Below are 27,094 nucleotides of genomic sequence, written 5' to 3'. Positions count from 1 at the left end.
AAAGAAGAGACTTTGTTTTGAGCACTCAATTGATTAGCTTATCTTTATAAAGCACAATTTTATATTACATTAACAATAGATAGGATTTCAAAGCAGCTGGTTTATTACATTTTTTAAATAGTTGATTAGTTACTTATGTTCTGTTGTCACAATGGTACCTTGTAGGATACTTTATTCTTGATTTTTATCCAATAGATTATTGTGTCTTGATGAGTTGTACTTTAATTGTATTGAAACTTTCTGACACATATGAAAGTTTTCTGCCAGGGTGTACAGGTAAAACCGAATGTCTGCTTCCTCACAGGTTTGCATGAAGCTACTTAAAGAAATAAAATGATGTTTCCCTATCTTTTCACAGAAAGGTTGAGAACTTTCCCTGGAATAGAATAACTTCTGGAAAGGTGTTGTTATTGTTCTTATTTTATTCTTATTTAACTTACTTAAAACTATTCTTACACTTCTCTAAAACTCATTTACCATTAATTTGATTTGAACTCATTCATTTTTAAGCATCATTTGAGGTAAGTGTATACCTTAAGATCAATACAGCTTAGTTGCATGTTGGAACAAGAAAATTAAGTAAAAATTTGCAGCCCATATAACAATTATTTCACTTGTTATGCTTACCTATTTATTTTTCTTCCCTGTGTTTCTTTGTGAAAAGTCTCCTGTCCGTCAGTGGAAACAGTTGTCTTTGGTTTTGTTTTCTGTTTGTTTGTTTGTTTGTTTCTGTCTCTAATCTCTTTTATTGGAATGAAATTTTGGAAGACTTTCATTTACCTAAACAGAAAACAAACCTCTAATGTGGGAATAGATGACTTTTCAAAAGGCACTAACAGATTTATGCCAGTGTCATCTAGTAGAAGAGCTGCTTTATAATTAGAAAAAGAACAGAAAAGGTGATATCTTGAGAAACAGCTCATGAAACGTTAATGGGAGAGAAATGACGAGGACGGGGCTTCTAGTAGTTTGGGAGGTTATGGGATGCAAAAGCCAGTAAGCTACCATTACCCTTTGGTTGACCACTTCGATACTGTGAACAGAAAGGGTGAAGGTTTTATGTTGTTTGCTCCTTCCCTCTTCCTTCTGGGAATAGTGCATCCCTTTTCTTGGCTTGGTCAGCAGTAATCTCCTGACCTCAAGAGGCATTTTCCCAGGAATTGAAGTCTCCTCCCTCTCTTTATTCCCCTCCCATGTCCCATGGGATGGTGCTTGTCTCGGCAGCCTGACTAAATATCCCCCTCGGAGAAGAAGGATACATCTTCCAAGGTCTTTTCATTGGGGTGGTGGGATTTTCTCTTCCCAGAGAGGAAACTGTTTATGATGGAGGATCTGCTGGGTGCTTGTCTGCTATGCTTTTAAAGGCTCTAAGCTTGTCCTAAGCCTCTCAAGGATTACTGGGTCAGCTACGGCTTCTGCTTCCTGAGGAATTCATTGGTTGCTTTCAATGCTAATGGTTCAAATCTGGTATAATGTGATTTAGCCAGTGAAAGGCAGCATGCTCATCATTGCTTGCTTGTAGCATAAGGCAGAAAAACACTCCTGCAGGTTGCTCAAAAGAACACAGCTTTTTCACAGAACGTCTAGATGTTTCCTTTTGTTTCCCAGTGTAGTATCTAACTTGATTTGTATTTAGGGTAGTAAATGTAGTTTGTAAACCCTAGATCCTTCTTCATACTGAATTTCTCTTTGCTGAGGCTGTCATTTTACCATGCTAACATCAAAACAAAGGGGTTCTCTAGCACTAGAATTAAATGTTCTTTTTCTATGACTTTGATTTTTGATTTATTGCAAAGTACAGTCGACATTTGTACATTAGTGGCACTGTTATATACTTGTTTTTTTCTTTGCTTTTGCTTGCTCACCTATCACAAAACTTAAAAGAACTTATTTCGTATAGACTTTTACCCTCTCTATCAAATTTGTGTGAAAGATTGGAAACTTACTGGGTGAAGGGGTCATGGTGTGTGGGATGGCAAGCCAAGGAAGCACCAGAACACAGTCATGCACAGCCACCATTCTAATGCTGTGAGCTCATTCCATTGCGTATGCAGTGTCTCAGAAACACCTTGGGTCTGTGCAGTTGCCTTAATTCCAGTGCTTCTGGATTTCAGAAGCAAAGGAAAATACAGTTTTGATACAAACCCCAATATAAAAACAATACCATCTCATTGTGAATTAAGAGATGGCTAATGTGATCCTGTGTAGGAAAAAAAAAGTGTAATAAAAAATAAAAAATAATATTGATGGTAGTAAATCAGAAAGGGTTGGAGCTCTGGGACTTTTATGAGAACATTCAGTTACATGGACAGAGCAGGTAATACAGTGCTGGAATGTAGAAAATACGGGGATAAATTAATATTTCTGCCCTAAACTCTCTTTATACCTTTTGTCTTTAGTTGTTACATAAAATAAGAATAAATAATAGGAGTCAATTTAGAATAATAGTTGATAAAAAGTTAAATGGTGATGGCTTTGTACCTTTAGTTGCAAAAGTGTGAATGTCTGGAAAAGATAGGATTTGTATTGGATTTTTTATTTTATTTTTAATACTACAGCAACAACAAACCAACCAAAAACCAACAGGCAGGGTGGTAGATTTTCTAGTCCCAAGCCCAGAGCCAGCATTAACTCCTCTGCAGTTAGTGCTGTCCCAGTCTGAACTGAGCAGCAGTTACAGCACACAGGCCTTGGTCAACTTGCCTTGTAGAGCAGTCTGCCTGCAGTACACGAGGGTTTGTTTGCCTCTCCTTTCTGGGAAGTCCATTCCTTTTCCATAGTCATATGCTATCCTTCTTACCACAAAGAGCGGAGCAAAACAGAGTTCTTTCTCATTTTTCAGAGTGCCTGAGATCTGCTCAAAACTCCCTAAAAACTTAAGAAACTAGAACAGTGAACTTCATGAAACTGAGAAAACTGGAAATGAGAAAGATGATTTCTGCCCTGAGTAAGGATGGTATTTTTTTTAAGGGTTGTTTTCTGCCCAGGAACTTATTAGCTTCCCGGGTTGTTATAAACGCCATCTCGTCTGTTTTGGGATCCAAGAAAAAATCTGTCCTTCTGTCACTTTGGGTCTTTCATTTTTTTTATGCATCTTTCTCAGCCTGCATATTGCCACTGCAAACTGCATATGAATGCTTTATGAATTTTTGTGTGGCACTTAGATGCCACATAATAAACACATGAGAAGTTTGTTGATTATCAGAGAGAGATACTTAACTAACCCGTATATATTCATATAGAGTCTGTTTGCTTTGGAAACAAAACCAACAAAAAAAAATCACTAGTAATATCTCCGTTCCGATAAAACAATATTATGAGATATGCAAGAGCAAAGAGATTAGCTTTTCTGGTGACTCCATGACGTCCAGCATGTGTTTGACTGAGTAAATGGAAGTAGTAAAACAGAGAAAGTTTGACTGTTTTGTGACTATTAGGTTCTACAGTCCATTGCCTGGTGGTTAAAGTAATCTTTATTGTTTGTTGTTGTTGTTTGTTTGTTTGTTTTGGTAAAGATTTAAGTTGTGGTAAATGATCCCACTTTTGACATAATAGCTGGCCAAGACTGGAGATATATATAAAAAAAAAAAATGGGTTTAATGAGGTTGACATTTTGTTTGTTAAAATAAACCCATGTAATTATGAAAGAGTTTAGGCTAAAATGAAATGAAGACTTAAAGGGTTTTCAGGAGATCCTCTGGAAGTCTGTTCTCCATCAGTTCAGCATGTGTTGTACCTAAACAATTCCTGGTAAGTATTTGTGTAACTCATTCTTAAAACTTCTGGCAGCTAGCAGAGAACATTCTTATATTCTGTTTTCTACAACTCTAATCATCTTTGCTGTTCCTGTCCAAACCAATTCTGTTCTCATACACCCTATGGAAGCACTGTGCGCAAGGTGGGGCAGCACATGCTTCTTGTTGCCCCATCCCTCTCAAATCACATAGAAGAATTGTTTTGTCCCCTTCAGGCTGTATTCTTGCCTACTCATCCTCCGCAGGGTACTGCCTCTCACATGTGTCTGACCATCATTTCTAATTGTGATCCAGTCCTTAGATCTTGTTGTTAGGACAACTGTCAAATCAGTTATATATTTAGCAGTCGCCAACTCCACAAGTATGAAGTCTGCTCATCTGCTGTGCTCCTGATTAAATTGTGGCCTATTTTTAATTTGAATAATTCAGAAAGCCAATTTTTGAATTCTTGTCCTTTCTTCCACTTTTGTTGTTGTTGTTGTTGTTTCTCCCAGTTTGCTATCATTTGTAAACCTAAAAAGGACTTTCTGTATCCTATCATCTAAATAGTTAATGGAAATACTGAGTAGAAATGGACAAAGGACACAAAGCTGCAGAAAATCAATTAATCCATCTTCCATATTTGATGTCAACCTACCATCAGCTTTTCCAATCCGTTGAGCAGTCCCCTTACTTAAGCACTTTTAGAGCTTGCTTGTTGAGACTATTACAGGAGCAAAGTTCAGAGCATCAATCAGAGCAGCAGAGAGAGAATCCTTGCTGCCTGCGTGTTCTTCTACAGAAAGAAGTTAGGACTGCGTGGACTTGTTATAGATGTTTTTCTTGTTATCTTCCAGCTTTTTCTGCATAACCTTTTCATTTGAATTACATTTTTCTAGAAACTGAACTTAGCCTTATTGTTCTTCTGGTGGTCCTTTTTCCCCTCTTAATATGGATCAAAGATTGTCTGAGCAAGGCATACTGTAGCTTGAGTGCTATTAAACCTCTGTCTCACCTCTGTCTCTCACCTGTGCTTTTCTTTCTCTATCCTTAATTTTTTATTCATTTACTAGCAGGGTGTTTGTTTCATTACTGCCTTTTTAAAATTATTAAATATGTAGGAGTAGAGAACTTTTAAAAAATTGAAGACTAAACCAGAAATGCATTGTGTTTCTGCTTTGTTAGGAACATTGAGTTTTAGTGGGTTTTTTTTTGGTTTTTTTTTTTTCCCTTTGGGTGAGAGCTCTCTCTTCTTGATCATCCTTTTTACTATTAATACACATTACAAGCAGGAGGAAAAATGTCTGAATATTCCTAACTAATTGTATATAATTTTATGCTGCCTTTTTTTTTTTAATCTTATCTGTTGTTTTTGTGTTATTCATATTAGTTTTCCCCTTTAGTAATCTTTCCTAAATTTCAGGTTATGTACCTGCTATCTTTTTTTCATATAGGTTAGTTTGTGCTTCTGCCCTTAATATTATTTCACTAAGGACCTGTCACTTTCCTGAACTAATTTTTCCTTGAGATCTGCTTCCCATGGGAAGCAGTTTTACTTGAGAATATACTGAAAGTATATTAAAATCTACTTTCCCAGAGATCATTGCATTTGTTCTTCTATTATCATTCTTTCCTCACTGTTGGTAAGTTTCTTTATTTTATGAGATCTGCGACATCTTTCCTTTCACTTTCATGTTCTCAGACAGTTTGTACCATTTGGTTAGAAACAAATGTAGAAGAGCCCCCTCTATGTTTTCTATGTTTTCCCTCCTTGGGTTTTCCAACTTGTTCAAAGGCATTACTCTGTATCGTCATTTGCTCCATTCTCAGTAAATCTTTGTTTTAATGGCATATTTAAACTACTTTTATATGATTTGTAATTATTCAAGTGAAATTGTCATCCATCACTTCCTTCTCCAGACTTGATAACATCTCTTCCATTTCACTTTCCTTGTTTTATTTTTTCTATTTCATCCTTAAATCAGGTACTTTAAGTGAGCTATCTCAGTCTGCATTTTGAACCCTAGAGGAGGTCCACGTTTGTTATCGTAGACAGCATATTTCTTCTCCTTTCCAGAAAATGTTATTCCCTTCATGTAAATTCTAATTATGCAAATTGTTATCACACAACTGTTTTGTTAATTAAGACATAATTTTGGTTACATAGTGGACTTCCAGTTCGTTTCACTTCCCATATTGGTGACATTGCAAAGTGACAACACAAGATGTATGCTATTTGTTTAGTGATGAATAAACCGATGAGTTAGTCTTCTTCAGTTCTTAACAAATGGAGGGATGCTGCTTAATTTGGTACACAGTCTGCATTGTTTCATGTGAAACCAATCTTTGTATCATCATGATGTGCTATATTAAATAACAATGTTTTACAATGAATATTTTAAAAATCAAACTGGTTATGTGTTAAAGTCATAAAAATTACAAAGCTGTGTAAAGTTAGTATTGTATTTATATTGATTCATTTTAAGTAGTTTTTATTCCCATTGTGCACAAAAGGACTCAGTTTATATGTAAGCTGGTAAACCATACTTTTGTCTTCTAATGTGTGCCTCAAAAATGAGCAAAGTCATAGGAATAAATGATAAGAATCTTGCATTTGATAACAAACAAACAAGTTTAAATAATCTTCTTTGCTGATGTGAACACCTGTTTGCTTTGGGGAAGAAATACAAAGATAAAATGGGAAGAAAATATATTAATTAAATAATGCCTACTGATTTTTTGTTGTTGTTCGCTCTCCCTTCTCCATAGTTTATAAACAGTTTTTATTCACAAAAATACTGTTTTAACAGTATTGTGGGTTAATATCCTCCTTTTAAGTTTGACTACAGTCTTCTAATTTCTTTAAGTAAATTGAGAAACACAATATCACTACTAATAAAATTCACTTAAATTAAATACATAATTAAAAAGCAGAAATCTACCATCTGTTTCCCTGCATCCCTAGCATTACCATGTGCACATGAATTGTCCCACAATGGCCATTTCCAAATGGCACTGATGCACAACGGGTGTTGAGGCAGACTTGCATGCACAAGGCCTTGTCACCAGGTCCATAGGTGATGACCTAGATCAGCTCTTTCTAGCAAAAGGTACTTGTGGAAGGCAAAAAAAAAAAAAAAAAAAGCCAGCAGGGGGGGGGCAGAGGAGGGGGAAAAAGGAAAAAAACAAAACAAAACAAAAAAAACAGGAAAGACAGCTGTTGGCCAGCTGGGAGAAGAAGTGATGGGGTCCCCTGATGAATGTCCTCCTTTGGGCATTCTCCCCAGTGCATCTGTTGGTGATAACAAATATGTGGTTTCCCTAAGGTAAACTGTGTGTAGACAAGCAGCTGTATCGTACAACGGTATTGTCCTACTCAGGCTCATTCCCTGGTAAGACTGTGTGTGGTCTGCTCCACTTGCTTTGGTTCAGTGTAAGGAACTACCTCCCAGCATACCCACAGAAAATGCAGTCCACTGAGCAGTGTAAAGAAAAGTGTAAATTAAATATGTCTAGAAACCCAAATTGGATTTGTAACTGCCACTTTCCATTTTGATGCCATGCCTCTTTCTTACGAAGAATGCAATTCTGTGTCGCTCTGTTTCATGCTTTTGTAGTAACTCTTGCTGCATGCAACCTGGAATTAAACATTTGCAGTTCTACATCTATAATAAGAGGAAGGTTTATTGCCAGCCAGTGTTTCATCTGCTCGTTTGATGACTAGCTGTGCACCAGCTGTATAATATATTCTGTAAGGATAGCGTCATCACCGCATTTCACTCTTGGATCTCATACACCCACCAGGAAACCTGTTTTATCTTGTGCTTGGAGCAAAGAATCCAAATGAGATGTTTAAGGAAAAGGATTTTAGGAATGTTAGGAAATACTAAAGAGAAGTAAATTCATTTCTAGCATGTTACTTTGAGGGATTGTTTTTGGAATGGGATGAGAGATCTGTTAAATCTTTAGGCCCTGATTAGGGGCTGCTCTTGGCACAGCTCAGATGAAGAATGGCCCAAACCCTGGCTTTTAGCCATTCTTATGTTGGCTTCTCCCCAGCACAATTCTGGCTAGTTCCTGGCTTATGTCAGAGAAGCCTTAATGCTGCTCTGACTTAATTCTCAATCTCCAGGGGTCTTTTCTGGCAGAAGGGGATCACCAGAACATATGGGTAAGGCCGTGACCCTGCTATAAAAGGGCAGGAGAACTGCAGTGCAACAGCGGCTCTGCCGGTGCTCAGCTTCCCAGAAGCTCTTCCATGCAAGGAGAAGGAGTAGGGGTGAGTGTTACGCATCTCCCAGGTGTGCATGGCCACAGCCATGGCTGGGCTGAGGACCCAAGACCATGGGTCTTGCCTGAGCGGTGGAAGGAGAATTATAATAGCTACAGGAGGATTATAGCAGATAAAGTTGGTGTCACAGAATCTATTTTGCTTTTGTTTGTCATTCTGCCAAAATTAAGATATTTGGCCTAATATTTTTTGTGCTTCATACTGCCTTCAGCTGAATATTATTTAAAAATACATAAAAATCATACAAAACTATGTGTTTCTGATTAGCTTTGCTTTAAATAGCTCTAGTTCCTAAGTCTCACAGTTGTTCTGCTTTCAGCAAATACTTGAAAAGATCACAGCCAAAGTGGGCCTCAACTCTGTCTAGTGCTATTCCTCTTACAGAGCTGTAAACCATTTGCGGTCTGTTAATTCTGCAGTTGGAGTTGCAAGGAGTTTTTGGCAATGAATATAAAGATTTCAGTTGTCCTGTCGATAAATGCAAATGTCAACACAACACTAAAATGTATTATTATTTCAGGATCCTTTTGTTGTTTGTTTCATTTAAACATGGAAAATTGTGCATTGACCAAAACAAAGCAACAAAAAACTAACTAGGCAATATCCAGTGTTCTAAAACTAGAAAATGAAGGTGGTTTGAGTTAGCTTAACTTTCCCTCTAGTGTGAATATATAATGGTACAGTTTTTACTATGTAGTCTGATCATATTTAACATGCAGTTGTTGATTATTTTTGGTTTTCTTTCTTGTTGTGGCCCAATGTTGTATGCATTGCATTGATTTCTATAACATTTTCTTGTTTTTGTGGGGCCTTATTGAGAAGCTATCTGAATGCTGTGTGAGTATCGATTTATCTTTATGGGATAGCAGCTGGGCAGCTAAATCACAGATTGAAATCAAAAGTTTCCATTAATGTTGAATGTCAAATTCAAGAAACCTTTCACTCGTAACACTGAGTACTGGATGGGATTTCATATGCCTTGACAGCTAAGGATTGGTGCTTTAGTTCCCTAGTTGTGGAAGAAAGAAGGAAAATGTGATTCATGCTATTTTTAAAGATAAACCACTCCTTACAGACTGCTTACCTCTTTTTGTTGGACTTGGTAAGCCCAACTCTTTAGCCACAGTTAATCCCTCAGAGGAATTTAGGATGCTATAGATAGGCCCTTATGTTTCATATATTCTTGATCTATCTATCCCAAGGGGATCCTGCATGTAAATAAGATATACTAGGTTGGAGGACAACATATCATTCTGAAGTTAATGGCCGTACCATAATACTGTATGTAATTAGAGCTTTGTTAAAGATACCACTGTTTGCCTAAGTTAAAGGCAACTCCATTTTGACTTTACTGAAGTCTGGAATGCTTAACTTTCAACTTTAAGAAATGTTCTTTCAGCAGAACTTTAAATGTATGTGTCATGCTATAATTTCTGTAATCTGTATCTAGGCTGTCATGGAGACTTGGAGTAGAGATTCCATTTGAATTTAGACATGGAAAGTATCTCAGATAGTGCAGGATTTAAGAAATTGCACTTAGTTGATGAGTGGGATAACATAAGCTATGCACATAAATTGTAATCATTTGAGAGGCCCACTGAATGAGATGTAGAGTTTACCATCTTCTGAAATAACTTCCAAGTTTTTGTTCAGTGTACTAACTAAGAGCTAATATGACATTTGACTTTTCAAACTCTAAAATATCACCCCTTAAACTTATATTCATATCACTTCTGTAAATAGGGCTATCTAGCTATGAAATGTATGTTTCTAACCAAGAAAGAATTTTTTTAGAACAGTTTTTTTTAAAAATGCATGCTTAACATATCATGTAAAAATAAAATGTTTTAATAACATTAATCTTTGACTCTAGCGGTCGTACAGATTTTCTGATCAAATTGAAAAAGAATGAAGTGTGAAATTATTTAAATACTGGAACTAGCAATAAAATTTGCAAGCATAATACTGAATTAAGAAACATATTCAATGCTATACCTTTTTCAGAAGGTTTTGAAAATAGTATCTTCATTTTTATCAGTCATTGCATTATTGATTTATTTAGTGTTTGCTTTAGTTTGCTGTGTCACGGATTTATGCTTTTCCTGGACAATTTTTTGTTTGTGAATCGTCTGAAAATGCTAATGCAGATCTTTTATCTATGTGAACCTTGGTTTAGCCCAAATGCTAAGATTACTAAAATGCTGTCTCATAAGCTTAAAATGTCTCATAAGCATAAAATGTCCTCACTTGTGACATTGAAAAAAGAACTTGAAATCCCAGCACAGTATTTTTGTTGCAAATGACAGCTTTCATCTGCTGGATTTTGCTGCCAGAATAAGCATGTTTTCAGTAAGCACAAACAGACTTCAGCTGTGCTGTTTCCAGTTGTTCCCATCGGCTCCCCAAGAGGGTTGTACGGCAGATCCACCTTTCTGGCATACTTACATGCAAACAACACCATGCCACCGATGAGTTTTGACTGATGGCATTATGCTCTAATAAAAAAAGACCCAGCTCATATGAAAAAGCTTTTTGTGCGTCACTAAAGCTATTTCAGTCTTTGCTGCCTCCTGTGCTGAATGTAAACCGACATCGGTGACTCTCTATTCAAATATGATTTCGTAAAAGGAAGTAGGAAGCATGACTTTCAAGCTGTATGTGAAGAGGAGCTAAAATAGTAACAAATGTATCTCTAGAGAGTATGAGAGGACAAAAAATTCTCTTAAGCATACCTATTGTTAAGAAAAAAAACGATCTGGCAGACTCTTTTCTGCCAGCTGGATGTGTTAAACTTTCCTTCCTTTCTTTAAGAATGGGCCTTCCAGTAGCAGAGAGCCTTAGTAACCAAAAGGATTCAGAGAAGATTTCCTCAGTGAATTTCACCTTGATCCTAAGGAAAATAACACTTAAGCTTTAAAAGCTCAGTTTCCATGTCGTTCCTTACAGCCTGTTTGGAGAGGCCAAAAAGGCTGATGGCGACTGTAGCTTGTGTAATGGGGACGTCTCCTCACTCACTGCTCTCCTGTCAGGGTGCACAAGCTCCTAGGTGAGAATTTGGCGAGTCAGCCCGCTGTAAGGTGGCAGTGCAAGCACTTGTAACAGCTGCCCATAGTTCACGTAGCCTTAGTTTGGAAAATATGTGGTAAAATATGCTCAGATCCAATTACTGACTTGGACACTGAGAAATGATGAAAGTTGGCTCCAGAATGAAATGTTCTGGCTGACTACTGTCTCCCAAGTCCCTTAAGACAGATCCATAATATTCGAAGTCTTAATAATTCAAAAGAGTTGAATCTCATTATACAGTAGCTATACTTGGGCTGCTTCTTGTTAACTACAATTTTGTTGTGTTTTGTTCTCCCAGCATATTTTTGTTTTTCAGCTCCCTCACTTTGTAGGAAGTGCTGAGTACAGCACCTTGCACTGGGAGGCACAAATCCAAGAGCTGAGCCTCAGGCATTAGATGAGTTATGGGAGCACTGCTGTCTGCTGTAAAAGTAAAGTAATAAAATTGCTGTCTTAACCTGAAATAATACCCCCTCACCCTCCAATACCCACACAATGGTAATAATAATAATAATAATAATAATAATAATAATATATATATATTTTTTTTTTAAATACTCCTTTTAGGCCACTTGCAATTAAAATTAGAAAATGGTGATTTCCACTTGTAATACTGCTTGATTTTCCTTGTAGTGCAGCATAAAATCCAGTATTTGTGATCCATTAGAGATTTAATGTCCTTAATCATAGATATGTGGTTACTTTATGGTCTTTTTCTTAGCAAGAGGGTGGTCAAGTACTGCAGCAGGATGCACAGAGAGGTGCTGGTGTCTCTGTCCTTGCAGGCACTTAAGACACACCTGGACGCAGCCCTGAGCAGCATGGTCTAAGCAGACCTACTTGGATCAGAGGGATGGATTGGACAACTCCAGAGGCTGCTTCCAACCAAAGTTACTCTGTGATTCTGTCTTGCTACCAGCCTTGTCCGATGCATACACCCACACAAATAAAAGAGGGCTGAGTCTTTGCTGGGAAGTTATTATTGATCGGTACTTTTAATGACAGCAGGTTTACTCTGATTTTCCATTGGGACATCCGTGAACTGTTGTTGCTTCCTTAGCAATGAGATTGCTGAGCAGACATTGGGCGATTATTTAACCGTAATGTGGCTCCAACAATAATCAGTGTTTAGGAGGTAAATTTGTGAATTGTATGCATACTCAGGTGATTTCGATTTGTTTCTTTTGTTACAGCATTATAAATTATTACCAAATAATGAATTAAAAAGCTGAAAGTTCTTTTGTTCGTTTTATTTTTCCATTCTTCACTTGAGCTACTTTTGTTACCATATTTATTTCATAACATTGCAAACTCCCTTAAAATAATTGAGTTGTTCACAAAAATCTTGCAATTCTCTAAAACATCTGGCTTTTGCACTGTATGTTTGACTCTCAGCCATCAGCAGGGCAAAACAAAATGGCATATTTTAAGACTGCAGCTATTGCACTGTCACATTCCTATTGATCTTTGTCCTATGTGGTGTATAAATTTAATTTATGGCACAAACAGTATGTATGGGGTTGTTCTGCAGAAATAGTGGCAAATGTAGGTCATCACTTGACATATTTACTCCTGACCAAGACTACTAAAGAGAAGTTTGGGAGTAGTATCATCTTTCCTTAGCTGAAAAAAAAAAATGTTATTTTAAATTTTCATGAGTGCAAACCTGGTAGTGTTTCAAGTGAGACCCATTATATTCATTACCCAAGAGAAAAATAACTCCTTGCTTTCAAGCTAAAGTTACAGGCATCCATGAAAAGTGGGTATGATGAACGATGCATAACATTATATATAAATAGCGAGGGAGGTGACTTGCTTTGAGATGAATTCTCTGAACTTTAACACAGATGCCAACATCAACAAGGACTTCATCAAAAAGATAACTGAAGTCATTTTCTGAGTCAATTCTGGACTTAGCTGGCATTATCTTTATAAAACATGCAGTCTGAACAGCATTCGGTTTTCATTTAAGCTTGTGTAAATGCAGCATACCTCTACTCTGGGTACAATGAAGTGAAGTGAGAAATGAGATGGATCTGAGACCCTAGATCCTCATCACCTACTGCTGAAAAAAGGAAAGGCAGCTTTAATTCCTGCTTGTGTTCCTTCAGCCCTAGGGTCATTGCTTCGTATAGGACAGCCTCAGGTGTAAATGAAAGTGGCTTGGAGAATGCTCTAATCCAGGGAATAGAGATACCTTGATTATCAAGCACCTTTCCCAAAATTAGTGACCATGAGGGAGATGACCTGTTCTGAGAGCAAATTCCATGTCAGAAAATTTACCTACTTGGCAAGGATCTCTAGGGGCTGCATGCACTGGGTTTATGGCACAGTATTAAAAATCTAAAATGAGTTATCGGAAAAAAGATGGTCCTGTCATGTTTTAAGTACTTTACTAGAAAACAGGTTGTATTTTTTAGGGTGCAATATTTCTCAAGTACAGATTGAGGCAAGCAGGTTCTAATTTGCTTAAACCAACAAACTGAGTGAGACAGATACTGCAAATGCTTGTGTATGCATTGAATGCAAGTTAGTCATAAAACAGAGGATAAGGAATATAAGTAGCAGAGTATAATAATACTGTAAATAGTATTGAGTTAGTAGTGAGAGTTTGCACAAAGATGTTTAAAACGAATATAACTTGTGAACAAAAAGGAAGAAATGAGATTCAGACAAAAAAAAAAAAAAAAAAAAAAGGAATATTAACTCAGGTCCCCCTAGTCCCACGTTAATTTATGTCTGTTACAAAAAAGTCCTCTGCCAAAGTTTGCTTAACAGTTGGTGAATATGGTTTCATTGATTTACATTCTGCGTTTAAATCAGAAGCTGAAACTGGTTCATGAAGAATGCCACACCAGAGAATGCCACCTGCTGCCCCAGTGGTACAGATTATGGTGATGTTCATAGACTAGTTATTGTTCTCCTAATGGGTTATTCTGTCTGTTGAGCATTGTATTTTTCCAGGGAAAAAAAATGAAAAGAAGTCACAAATCTTCATTTTGAAGATGTATACATTTTCAAGCTGTGTTATTCCTTTCAGGAGGGAGAAAATGTTAGTGTTTAACATCTAGGAATATCTGTCCCTGTAGTCCTGCCTGTGGATTAAGTGAGTGCTGAACTGCCATCACTTTTTCCTGGAGATTTGGAGAATGAACAGAAAGTACTTAACTGTTTTGACCAAGTCTAATTTTAGAACTGTACAATATGTAGGCAAATGCTAGATATATTTTAAAACATACATATGTGTATGTTCAAAAAAAAAAAAGTTTTATTTTGTTTGATACAAGGTCCTATTTTTCCTTTGAGCTCCTTAGAAAAGTAAGGAATTGCATAACAGACTTGGATTATTTTACTCCAAGACGGTAGAGTTCAAGAAAAGAAAAGGTACTGAATTCTACAGTTCTGTGGAACTTTCAGAATTATTGATCGATGTAAAAAAGCTAGCATTTAAATTTTATAAATTAATTAGTTTTAAATGTTCAGCAAGGTTAATTATTGTTGTCTAATCTCATGGTAATTTAGTCTCCCTTTGTACCAGTATGACGAGTATCTAAAATGGGACATGAACTGTTTTAGAAGCTAAATGTTCTGCTTTGCTTTCTACTTACATTTTCACATTAATTTTTCAATAGCAGAAAATGAAAGAGGATTTTTTATTTATTTATTTATTTATTTTACCTGCTACTTAACTTTCATGTTCAGATGGTTATGGAGTAGTTTTCATTTTTTCTTTTTTCTTGAGTAGCCTCTAATAGGAAATTTTAGAATACTTAGAAGTATGTCAAGGACATTAGCTTGCTGAAGTTGTCTGTTTGTTGCAATGCAGCAGAGATTTTAAAGTCTTTAGTCAGCCTAAAGTCTTTCATCCACTGATACTGTTAGAAGTAAGTCACAGTACTCTGCTGAGCATTCTTTTATATTTGGTAGAGGATATAGGAAATGTGAGAAAGGATAAGTAAGTGTATTATCCCCCCTACCAGCGTTTAGCAAAGATCGTTCCTTAATATTTCCATTCTTGTTCTGAGATACAGTTCTACAATGACAGTTTACTATGCTTTGCAGAAAACTCGTTCTTCGTAACAATGAATGATATGTTCAATTCTCTGCTATTCAATGATAAAGTATTATTTAGGAGATTTGACAACTTAGTGCTTACTCATATCCATATTTTCTGATATTGAAATGAATAATAGCATATAAAGCATCAACTCTGTTAGTGTAGAATTTTTATATTCAGGAAAGTTGTGGAGTTTTGTATGAATATATATATTAAAAAAAACAAACAATAATTTGTGTTGGCTTTTATTTTTAAGGAAGATACTTGATACCGGTGAATTCAGTATCTATATGACTTTTTTTTTTTTCTTTCTGGCATGCTTAATTCTAACATCTTATAGATAGCTATCTGTGGCATAGGATAACTGAGTGCTTGTTGCAACTAAGAATATTAGAGGAACTGAATCAGATATGATGTTGGGTTGCTAGGAATCGGACATCCATGTTGCATCAACACTGCAATGTTTTTAAATTGTTATGGAGGAATAGCCAAATTTTATTTTGTGGATGATCATTCTCATAAATGCCCATTTTCAGAAATGTATTCATGAATGCATAATCATGTTTTGATGCCCTTCTAACAGTTCATCTGTTTAATGAAAAGGTGAACTTATTAAGGGCTTATTAAAGGACCTGGGTGTCTAGCTTTTACATACATCTCTCTCGTATTGGAGTCCAGAAATCTGTGTTAGGTGCCCTTCTGCATCAAAATGGAATAGTTCAGGGTATTAAAAAGTTGCTCAGCAAAATAAGCATCTGTTAGTTTTTGATTGTATTGTTAAATGTATATATTATATATATATGTATATATATATAATGTATACTTACATATAATTGTTTATATGCAAACAATATCTGTCATTGTGGCTATCATTTTCTAATATAGGGTGGTAGCTAATAAGAACATCTAGTAAAATAATCTTAATCAATTCCCTGCAAATGCAGTCAAGCTTTTCATATAATTTACCTCCTGAATAGCATCTCCAACATGTTCCAACAGCAATAGGATTTTTCTTATTGAAAGAAAACAGATTTTTTAAATTATTGGCTATTTAATTATTGCTTTTTGCATAGTACTCTAATTTGTTTTTTTTTTCTAGTTTGTTAATTTTTTGTTTAAAAATTTCTGTTGTTGTTTCAACAACACCTAGAAGAGGTGATCTGCAAAAAAAGCAATCAAGTATTTGTAATCTAACTGTAGCTAAACAAGAAATACAATGAACTCTTGGGATGTGTTATTTTAAAAGCTGGGAGGCAAGCAGAAAAAATAGGCAGTGGTTCACAGGCACGGTATATATGATGCATAATGCATACCTAAATTCATAGGCAAAGAGAACCAGAGTAGGAAAAATAAATAAATAAATAAATTTTCTGAGAAGATAAAGAAGCACTAAGATGTACTGCATGAAAAGTCTGAATAACGTGATGTCAATACACAAGTGCCAAAACTTACTCTTTAATTATTTCCATGTGTGTTTGTTGTTGTTGTTTGTTTGTTTGTTATAATGTATGACTTATCTCCAAAGGAAACATATTTTTGATTTGTGTATTAAATGAGGTCCCTTAAGGAAAATAAGTCCTAAAACATTCCATTTTCCCTTAAAAGCAAGGGAAAGACAGAGCCACTTCCCTATTTTCATCTCTATGTTGCTCTATCTGTTTTGCTATTTGTAACTAATAGCACATGTGAAGATTTGTGGAGTTTATTCTGAACTTGTTGGTGATATGGAAGGTAAATTGTAAGTTGTCTTTTGCCATACAATCACATGGGTTGGGATAAGTGTTACTTTCTCTCCATAATACTATCCCAAAGTGAGTATTTTGGCTTCTGGAACAGACGAAGAATATGCAAAGATGGTTTAAGTAGGTTTTTCTTAATTAATGTCCCATTGCACAAGGAAAAATTTATTTTCTCCAGAAAGTTTCAGGAAACTGTACTGAGCAGATTTGTTTCCAACTATAATTATTTTCCATGTTTAACTGTGGCTTCTGTAACAATGTAATCCTGTGGTCGTGTGTAAGAATTATATTGAAATAATCACTTATTTTTCACTCAGGTGACTGATATACCAGTTTTTTAAAACCTCAGAGATAGTCATCAATTCCTTTTAGACACTGAGATGGGGAGGAGAGGAATGAGTAGCAGAAAAATCACAGCCAGGTAACCTGTAAATATGTTCAGCCTTGCAGTTTAAATGGTGCCAGTTTCAGCCTGGAGAGCCCTTCCTCCACAGCCTTTTAGATTTTTCCATCAAATCCCAAAGAATGAACAGAATTGATAAAAGCCTTTTCTGATAGTTTCCTGAGGATCTCTTTGTACAAATGCCTATTTAGATTTTAAATACCACATAAATATGAAGCCCATTCCAAAACTTATTGCTAGTGAAACTGTTTTGTTTTTGGACACAGAGACAATCTTGACCCAATGTTATGAAAAAGCATACTATTTCTCCTTCTAAATTAAAAATCCTCCCTAGAATGTGCACTTAGATGTAAATTGTTTGACTGCGGCAGTTCATTCAAATACAGGCCTATTTAAGGGGTTTTAAAATGTGCTTTATTGGAACCCTGTGGCTTTTATAGCACATCAGACCTGAATTAAGCAGCAGGGAACCTTTTCCCCCCATCATTTCCGACTGTCCTTTCGAGGACAGGTAGCATGATATTGTTTTTAGAATTATTTATACGTCTCCATCACTATTTTATCATGGTTTTAAATGCTGCAGATTTCTGACCTCTATCACTGTGCAAGTTGTCAGAATGAACCTGGGTGGAATAGTCAGAGATTTTTGGTAATCAGAAAAATATTGCATGATTCTTGGTCTCAGGTTTTTGGGTCTGCATTCATGAAGTATGGGATGTGTTTTCATATCTTCCGTCTCAAGAAGAAATGGATGCAATTCCTTATGTAGGAAACGAGGTGGTGGTGGTGGTTGTTTTCACCTTGTCATCTTAGCAAAATACCGTACTCTTTACCCAAACCATAAAATGATGACCCATACCAACTACATCTGCTCTTGGTTGTATTCAAATTGGCATCAATGAAATCATTACTAATAAAACTAAAACTGTTGTCTGGTAAAAGTTTTAATATATTTTGAGATGAAAAGTTACGTCACACCCTCCTCAATGAGTTGTGAGCACCCGTGGGTCTCAGTTCACAAAGATATACCAGCCATAATGTGTAGGGCCTTTAGACCAGACCTGACAAGCAGTGTGGAGGATTTGGGGTGGGACAATGGTGGGTCCCAGGAATGCCATGCTTCATATCCTCTGCTGGGAGAGCAAGCTCAAGGCATTGTTTGGGGGAGAAAAAGCCACAGTGGAGGTTGTTCTCCTGTGTTCTGGTTGCAGCTCCAAGGAGAAGAGGAAGCCCTCCATATAGGCTGGTATGGGCTGCACTGAGCTGGATGGCAGCTCTTGCTACCTGCTTAACCCTTCCTGTGCAGAAAGGCTTTCAGCCTCGGTGTGGGGCCACAAGACTCCCTGTCTGTTCTGCAACTGCTTCTTGAAAATAAAACTTGTAAAAATTCTGTAACCTACTGATACTGACTACTGGTATAGGTATGAGTAACAGGAATCAGCAAGTCTCTCTGTGAGAGAGTATTTGGTGATTTCTTGCCAGTATTTGGTGATGGCCTGACATGACCACACTCTCAGAATGCCTCTGCAGCAGGGCGTCTTGCCCTTTGTCGGGGTCCATAATGGTTGCTGGCACTGATTCTCCTCATTTTGGAGTTTGCTGAAGGCTGTGTTGGGGCTGATGTGGGACTCTTCACAGTGTGAGGTAGCTGTAGGCAAACACGGCAGCAGAACTGGAAGCGGACTTTCAGCTCAGCCGAGGAGGAAGCGCTCAACTTTTGTTGAAGTGCTGGGGACAGGTAACAGCTTAGTGCTGATGATGAAATCTCAGGATTGGATTTGGCCTCCTTAAAAATAAAAATAAAATTTAAAAGTGTTTTCTTCTTCTTAAATTTTTCCTTCCATTGCTGCTGTGAGTGGGATTACAGTGTGTAGGCAGTGGAGCCAAATTACAATAGCTTTGGTCATAACCATGTTTGAATTTCATGACTTTTACTCTGTATACCTAAATTCTCATTATTATATACATTTTAATTGTATTTCTTTGTATATTAGCAAAGCATAGTAAACCATTGCAATTTAAACTTCAAGAATGAGTACTAGGCAAACCTGAAGTCTGACTCCCTTGTTCTCATTCCCTTCTGAAGTCGATAGGGGCCTTGTAATTGCCTTGAAAGCAGAATAAATGTTCCATGCAAGTGCAAACACACCTCTTAAATATACTGCAATGCAAGTGAGATGCATGACCACCTCAGTACAGAATTATGGTTAGAAATCTCCAATAAATCTCAGCCAAATGAAGATCTACTGTGCAATTCCATCATAACTGAGCATAGTATATGGCTTGCCAACTGTTTTACGATTCTAATTCCTGATTGGGTTTATCCCAAATGAGTTCAGAGTGCTAGTAGCTAGAAAAAAAAATCTTGCAATCCATAAAATGTGTTGATATTAAATAACGAAGGTAAGTAAACATGATCCTTCATAATGTTTTAAATGGATAGTTTATAGCGTAAAAGCACATTTTGAGCTTGTCTATTTAACAACAGGAAAAAAAAAATTATGCTGTCCTTTAGTTCCTAGTGTGATTTGTAGAATGTTGATTTTTCACATGTTGATCCAGCGCACATTTAACATGGACTTTTGCTCTGAGTTTTCCATAGCAACTAGAGATTTTAGGTGCTTCAGTCTTTCTGTGCTCTCAATTGCTAGTAACTTTTGAAGACTTTGACCTTCAGGATGAGCCTAACACAAGCATTCCTGATGATTCAGTTGCTTTGGAACAAAGTGTCAGCCATTTGCCTCACGTAAATTGACTGTTCTATGATCAACAAATATTTTGAGAAGAACGGCATATGTTTTGAAAGTTCTTTGTCATTTTTATTATTTTAAAAAGACAACTTACAGAAACCGTCCTCTGTGCGTACTATTATATATATGCACATTTTTGAGGGAAATCTTCAAGCTTTTTTTCTTTACTTTGCAGACAAAACCTGTTGCATTTGCAGTTCGGACAAATGTTGGTTACAGTGCAGCTCATGATGATGATGTTCCAGTCCCAGGCATGGCCATCTCATTTGAGGCTAAAGATTTTCTTCACGTTAAAGAAGTAAGTAAAACTTAAGGAGTAAGTGAATCTCTTTAAAGGTCTGTTTAAGTAACAGTGCTACCATTTCTTAATGGTTAGATTAATCTCTCAAATCTTCAGGTCCTGTTTTTCACGAAAGTTATTTCCCTGACATAGAAAATATTTTAAGAATTACATACTGAAGAACTGAAGTCATAAGTTTCAAGATATACATATCAACTGTCAAAAAATGTACTTTGAGTTCGCTGCATTGCTTTTCTTTTCCTGTAGTTTTTCTTTGAAAATTTTCAGGTTTTGCAAACTTTCAAACATTTAAACTCTTGTTCTTTCTCTCCTCCTTGCAAGACAATTCAAACTTGGTAACTTTCCCATACAAACCTTCCTAAGCACCCTACTGCTCTATTCTGAATGATTTCATTTTACCAGATTTCCCAGGTTCTGGTCATATTCCGTTGTATTTTGCCACACAATGGTCCATCTGACAATGGAGATTTGTAGCAGAAGAACTGGAAAATTTGTTTGAGGAGGAGAACAACTTAGTCATACACTTGAATTTATGTCTTTGACCCATTTTAGATTATCCATTTTTTTAATGCTGAAAAAATCCCTCAGTCATTACAATTCATGTTGCATAGTAATTTCTGCTAGGACAGGTACTTTGTAGAAGCAAGAAGCTTTCCCTAATACACAGGTAGAAGTGCAGGTGGACAAATACAAAGGAAACACAAGAAGTGGACTTTAGTACCTTTATCATGATGACTAGTGATCAGCATTTTCCATATATATGAAACACATAGAAAAAAGGGATAATTTGTATTCCAAGCAAGTGTATATAGCAAAGACAATGTTTCAAGTCTGATGATAGTGCAAAAAAGAATTGCTTTACTTCTTATGACAGAAGTAGGGATGAGCAGGCACAGTCTCGGCAAAAGAAAGCCATCAGCATTTTCTGGTGAATCTGGAAAAATACGGTGCAGTTTGGTTGCATTAAATGATTTTGTATGATTATCTATTCCATCCATATGTCAAATGAGCTGGTAATCTCTGACTTCACATCAAGCCTTTCCCCTGTTTCCATGTGAACCAGAAACAGGCTGTCAGCATATTTCTGTTAGAATATATGTGTGTGGTTTTTTTTTCCCTCATAGCTGAACTTAGTCTTGGGTGTAAAAATACATGGAAGATAATGAGGAAGACAGAGTTTCCCAAACTTTTCCTAATCTTCAGAAATATCTTGAAAGGAAGCTTAACTCAGCTGAGGTGTTATATTGTCTGTGGGTGGGTGCATGTAGCGCTGTGGAATGAAAAACGAGATTAGACTGCAGTTCTTTATGCAGCTTCAGGTGTAATACAACAAGCACTCTGAACTAACTGACTTTAAAAATCAATTTTTTTTTTCCCCTCTGAGCAGTTCAGGGAAGTTGACTGTCCAGTGATGCTAGGCCAGAGCAGGGATGTAGTTGGGACCCTGCACTCCAGTCAGGTGCACTGCCAGGCTGGGAGCCCAAGGAATCAGACTCGTTGGGCAGTGGCTGCTGCTTCTGGGGGGCTCAGACCTCTTCTGGAGGGTGCCCAAGTAGCACCCCTTCCTCATCCTGCCCATTCCCCTGCAGTGGCCCTCTCCTGCTTGATCTCCAAGGCTCTGTAACCAACCAGACATTGCTCCTTCACTCATTTTGGTGCTTCCTAGAGTTAACGTAGGGAGAACTGAAATCTCTACAATTTAATTATTTCTGCAGATGAAAGTAAAAAATCATATTATATACACTGCTATAAAATGTAGCGTTGCTTTTCACATCACAAATATTTAAGAAAAACAACAACAACAAAAAACAACAGTATGACAATCTCCCGTGATGTTTGACTGCACAGCAATGTAGGATTGATGTTGTCCTGTTCTTGTCTGTGAGGAGTTTTCTCCAATTTATGCTGCTAAGAGGGCTCAAGCAAGGAAAACCTCATTTCTTCTTGAGGGCTGCACTGATTAAATATGAGGGAAATTTGTTTTTATTATTAAGTTAGAGTCATTAAAACTCAGTACATATAAAGATGACAGATTGCTTCCTGTATGAAGAAACATGTCCTGCATCACAGTCAATCCTGAATTTTTCAGGGCTTAAATGCATGGCCATAATTCTGCTTTGCATTTAATTCCTCTTTGTATTTCACTTGGCTCTCCAAGCACAGCTGTCTTAAAGAGAATCACTCACCCCAGCCAGCAACTTGAGAGCTGGACACATCACTACCAAAATTTCTGCTATTGCTTTGTAACATTAGGAAGTGTCATCTGCGGTATTACTTTCTCATAAAACTACCTTATCCTCCTTTTCATATACTGACAACAGCAGTTAGCGTTGAGACTTTGCAAGCATGAATGCTTTTATTTTTGTAAGAAGGTGCTTTTATTTTTGTAAGAAGGTGCTTTTATTTTTGTAAGAAGAAAAAATTCCTATAGATTTAGTACTTCTATTAATTAAATTGACTAGTTTTGTCTGTTGTACTATAGGACAGTTTTAATAAGTACTGACTGTTCAGATTTTAATATAGTGGTGTTTTTTTTTTAATTATCTGTCTCTTCCTTTTACCAAGCTAAGCGATACTACTTTTGCAGATTTTGTGTATAACATAGGCCAGATCCATATAATGGCAACCTCTGTTGACTCAATTACTATAGTCTTCTTCCACCTATATTGTCTTACAGTGTATTTGAAACGCACATGAATGTCTTTAGTTAGCATTTTGTAGCGAAAAGTTACAGTTTTAATAAGATGTTTGAACTAACACAGCTTTGAGAAAAGCCTGCTCCTGCGGGACCTCTCCATAGGTCACAGCCTCCTCCAGGCCACATCCACCTGCTCCACCGGGGGCTCCTCCACGGGCTGCAGCGTGGAGATCTGCTCCATGTGGGACCCATGGGCTGCAGGGGGACAGCCTGCTCCACCAGGGGCCTCTCCACAGGCCGCAGGGGATGCCTGGAGCACCTCCTGCCCTCCTGCTGCACTGACCTTGGGGTCAACAGTTTTGGCTCTCACCCCTCTCTCCAAGCTGCTGTTGCACAGCAGTTTGTATTTTTTTCCCCCAGTTCCTTAAATCTGCTCTCCCAGAGGCCCACTGAGCATCGCTCCCTGGCTCGGCTCTGGCTAGTGATGGTTCTCTTTTGGAGCCATCTGGAGCTGGCTCTGCTCTGACATGGGGCAGCTGCTGGGCTCTGCTCACAGAGACCATGCCTGCAGCCCTCTGCTACCAAACCATTGCCACGTAAACCCAATAAAGCATATGAATAAATATTATTAAATTGGAGCACTCATTATCTCATACTTAAATGGCAGAAATTCAGTTAATTGAAATATCATGTGCATTTGTATAATTCTAATTTTTTTAGTTATCCAAAGATATCCATTCCTTGTGTATCTGTCACTGTCTGCTTAACATACAGATCACATGAGCTGTATGCAGGTAGGTAGCAGAAGATATATAAGAAGTGGAATGTGGTCATATTTCAGAAGGTAGTGGTGAGTTCAGAGAAGCAGTAGAGTTTGAGAAGTGGTATTTTATTTAAAGTATAGAACTGAGTTTAATACGGTAAGAAAAAAATAGATTGTAAAAATTGTTGCAGTGGATAGGAGCAGATCAGAAGAAATCTCTGGTGTCCACTGAGAAGAAAGATCAAGGGAGAACAAAAGAAACTAATGTATGAAGAGAAAAGACTGTGAAGCAGAAAGAAATAAAGATGGTGAAATGGGTGGAATTAACAGCCAGGGAGAATCATGATGTTTTGTGAGGGAAAGTTTCTGCTTAAGTACTGTAGCATTTTAATAATTTGGAAGGTATAATTATTTTAATGTATTTCTGAACATTACCACTATTCTTCATTGCCATAATAACATAGTACAATGATTAACTGCAGGGAAGAATTACATAAAATGACTTAGCTGCAAGTTAAAAATAATAACAAAATGATCACAAATACAGTAATTTCATAATACATGACTTATTTCTTTTTTTTTTTTTTCTGTAGAAATTTAATAATGACTGGTGGATAGGACGGTTGGTAAAAGAAGGCTGTGAAATAGGATTCATACCAAGCCCAGTCAAACTAGAAAACATGAGGCTGCAGCATGAACAAAAGGCAAAGCAAGGGAAATTCTACTCCAGGTAACAACAACAAAACATTAAAAGTAGTAGCACTGCTTGTAGCAGTTATTTTGGAAATCAATGCTGTGTATGTTGTAGATCTCTTTAATTGTTAAAATTGATGGTTTCAAAAACGTTGAGTCAATGAAAAAAGTAATATTTATGTATACGATTAATAATGTCATTGACATTGCAGAGTGCAAGCAGGTGCTTAGGTTAGTGGTCTGTGATGGCCTGTGATTTTCATTCTGGTTTAGTTTCATACAGTATTTGTAGATACACATTGCAGTTAGTACATTTGCTATGTGCAAGCACAATTTTTGAGCTAAAAATCAATCCCCCTAAGTTCTATAATGTTATATTTTTTTCACAATACTATATGTACTAAACCGTTTTAAAGATGATTTCGGAAATTACAGAGAATGTTAATATGATTTTTTTTTTCATACAGTGAAGCCAGTGGCTGTTATTTAGCTCTCAGAGAAAAATGTTTTGTTCTGTCTCATTTGTTGTGTCTGACTGCAGCCATAATGACATAAAAATGCAGATTCAATATCTAACTGTATTGTTCAATAATGTAAGATCTAATACTGTGATCTTTCTATGGAATGCTTAATACAGTAGTTTTCCATCAAAAAGTAACATATGTAGAAACAAATGCCATTTGCTTCTCCTTGAGTATATAGGATACAGAAATATTACTACTATGTTTGAGTGGGATGGAGCTGGAGCTGAGAAAACATCTGGGAAACATTTTGCAAGTCAGAAAAGCTTTTCTGCTCCAATGGGAAGGGCAGCAGTGTCTGAAGAACATATCAACATGAGGAGGAGACCAGGATGCTGCAGTGTCAGCTGTCTTTACTGGCTGGGAAATGCTTTTTGTATGAGTGTCCCATCCTCAGCAGGAGGAAGTTGGTTCCTTACTCGTCTCCTGGCCTTTCTGATGCAGCCACATCTGACCCAATGACTTGGTCACTTCCCAAATTGTACAAGCTTCTGTTCTCCAGAACATCTCACTGGAGATAACGCTGTCCTATACTACAAATAAATTTACTTAGTGATTATAAATATTTTAAGATAGAGGAAGTATCAACTAGTACTGCCGCATTAATTGTTTGAAGAGAGAAACATACGTTCTTACATTCATTTCAGTGCTTTTCTAGTTACGGTAACAAAAATAAAGTTGCTAAAAATATTTTTTCCATTTGCACCACTTGGTTAGGCTTTCACAAAGTAGAACGTGACAAAATCTTAGACTGTTTTATCTTCATTGGACAGACTTCTTTTACCTAAGCGCTACCTTGTACCAACACAGCTTAATTAAATTGAAAAGACATTAGACAAACACACTGTCAGTTTCACTAGGGCACTCTTAATAATTATTCTGTTAAACAGATATTCTTATTGGTTTAAAATTTTTTTATAGTAGTAGGTAATAATATTAATTGTCATTAAAGATTAGATCACAGTAAGAGCATATGTAGCTGAATGAAGTTGCACAGCAGAGCAAGGAGCGTGATTGGTGTTTGCACTTCCTCAGTCTTCAAAATGTACATACGTTTTGTGTAAGATGTATATTTTATACCACTGTCAGAAATGTTGTTTGCTTCTGGCTAGCAGCTCATTTATAAAACAAGTAATAAATAGGCTAGAATAAATACTGAGAAAGCTATAAAACTTCAAACTAATTTGTTGCTTTACTCCAGTAAATCAGGAGGAAACTCTTCATCCAGTCTGGGTGATATAGTTCCTAGTTCCAGAAAATCGACGCCTCCATCATCTGGTGAGTAGGTCATGAACCCTTCAGATTACAGAATCAGTCATTTCATCTGCTAAAATTTATATTACTTTTAGTTCTGTTTTTCTTATTTCCAGTGTGTTTGCATTGCCCTATCGGTCTGATTTGGGTTCATTTGAAGTAGTAGAAATAATGTCTGCAAGGTTAGGCAATGATAGGCTCTTAGCAATCCACAGAGTTCCTTCTTTGCTTTTCCCGCGAGGTTTTATAGCAGAGGAATAGTCAAGTGGTGAGACAGTCTCGTGATGAGATAGTTAAAGACTTGGTCTGGGGAATCCTGCTGAACAAGAAATATATTCTGGTAGAGGAGAAAAAACAGCAATAAGAATAAAAATGCCCATGAGGTCTCTGCCGTAGCATCAACAACCACATCATTTTTTTAACAGGAGTTTTCAGTTTCACAGTTCTGATAATGAAAATCTGCTTCACATAACTCTAGCATACTGGTTATCTTTTTTTTCTTTTTCTTTTCTGACAGAAGACTTCACGAGTATTGTTTTGAATTTAGAGCATCAACAGACAGATTTTAACTTTGGTTATGTTAGATTTAAGAAGTATGAAGCAAATTCATCATGATTTGGAGTAGGACACTGGCGTTAGTCCCTTTGTAATCTTTATCTTCTCCTCAGAAAAAAAAAGGACAGTTGGAATACCTGACGTCAGAAAATACTAGTGAATATTGCTAGCGTCTTGGCTACAGAGACTGAGATGAGTGTTTTCATATCGTTAGTTTATATGGAGCTGGCATACGGAGCAGGCATCTTAAAATGGTCCTGAAGATTTTAAAGCATTTACATGGACATTAAGAGAGAGACAGGAGTTCAGTCAAGTTATGGTAGTACCTT

General features: G+C 36.8%; 1 protein-coding gene across 15 annotated transcripts in view; it reads left to right on the top strand.

The window, feature by feature from the left end:
* The window catches only part of CACNB2 (calcium voltage-gated channel auxiliary subunit beta 2), a 245,833-nt gene that overhangs the window by 183,578 nt on the left and 35,161 nt on the right, over positions 1 to 27,094 (top strand). For all 15 annotated transcript variants that reach the window (XM_040545628.1, XM_040545622.1, XM_040545621.1 and 12 more), the window contains 3 exons: positions 20,216 to 20,338; positions 24,336 to 24,472; positions 26,158 to 26,234. In XM_040545628.1, coding sequence (XP_040401562.1) covers positions 20,216 to 20,338; positions 24,336 to 24,472; positions 26,158 to 26,234 — 337 coding nt within the window. The remainder of the gene's footprint in view (positions 1 to 20,215; positions 20,339 to 24,335; positions 24,473 to 26,157; positions 26,235 to 27,094) is intronic.

The sequence above is a fragment of the Cygnus olor genome, chromosome 2 (assembly GCF_009769625.2).
Source record: "Cygnus olor isolate bCygOlo1 chromosome 2, bCygOlo1.pri.v2, whole genome shotgun sequence".
Classification (NCBI taxonomy): Eukaryota; Metazoa; Chordata; class Aves; order Anseriformes; family Anatidae; genus Cygnus; species Cygnus olor.
The sequence above is the reverse complement of the archived record's forward strand: the minus strand, read 5'-3'. Positions and strand labels throughout refer to the sequence as shown.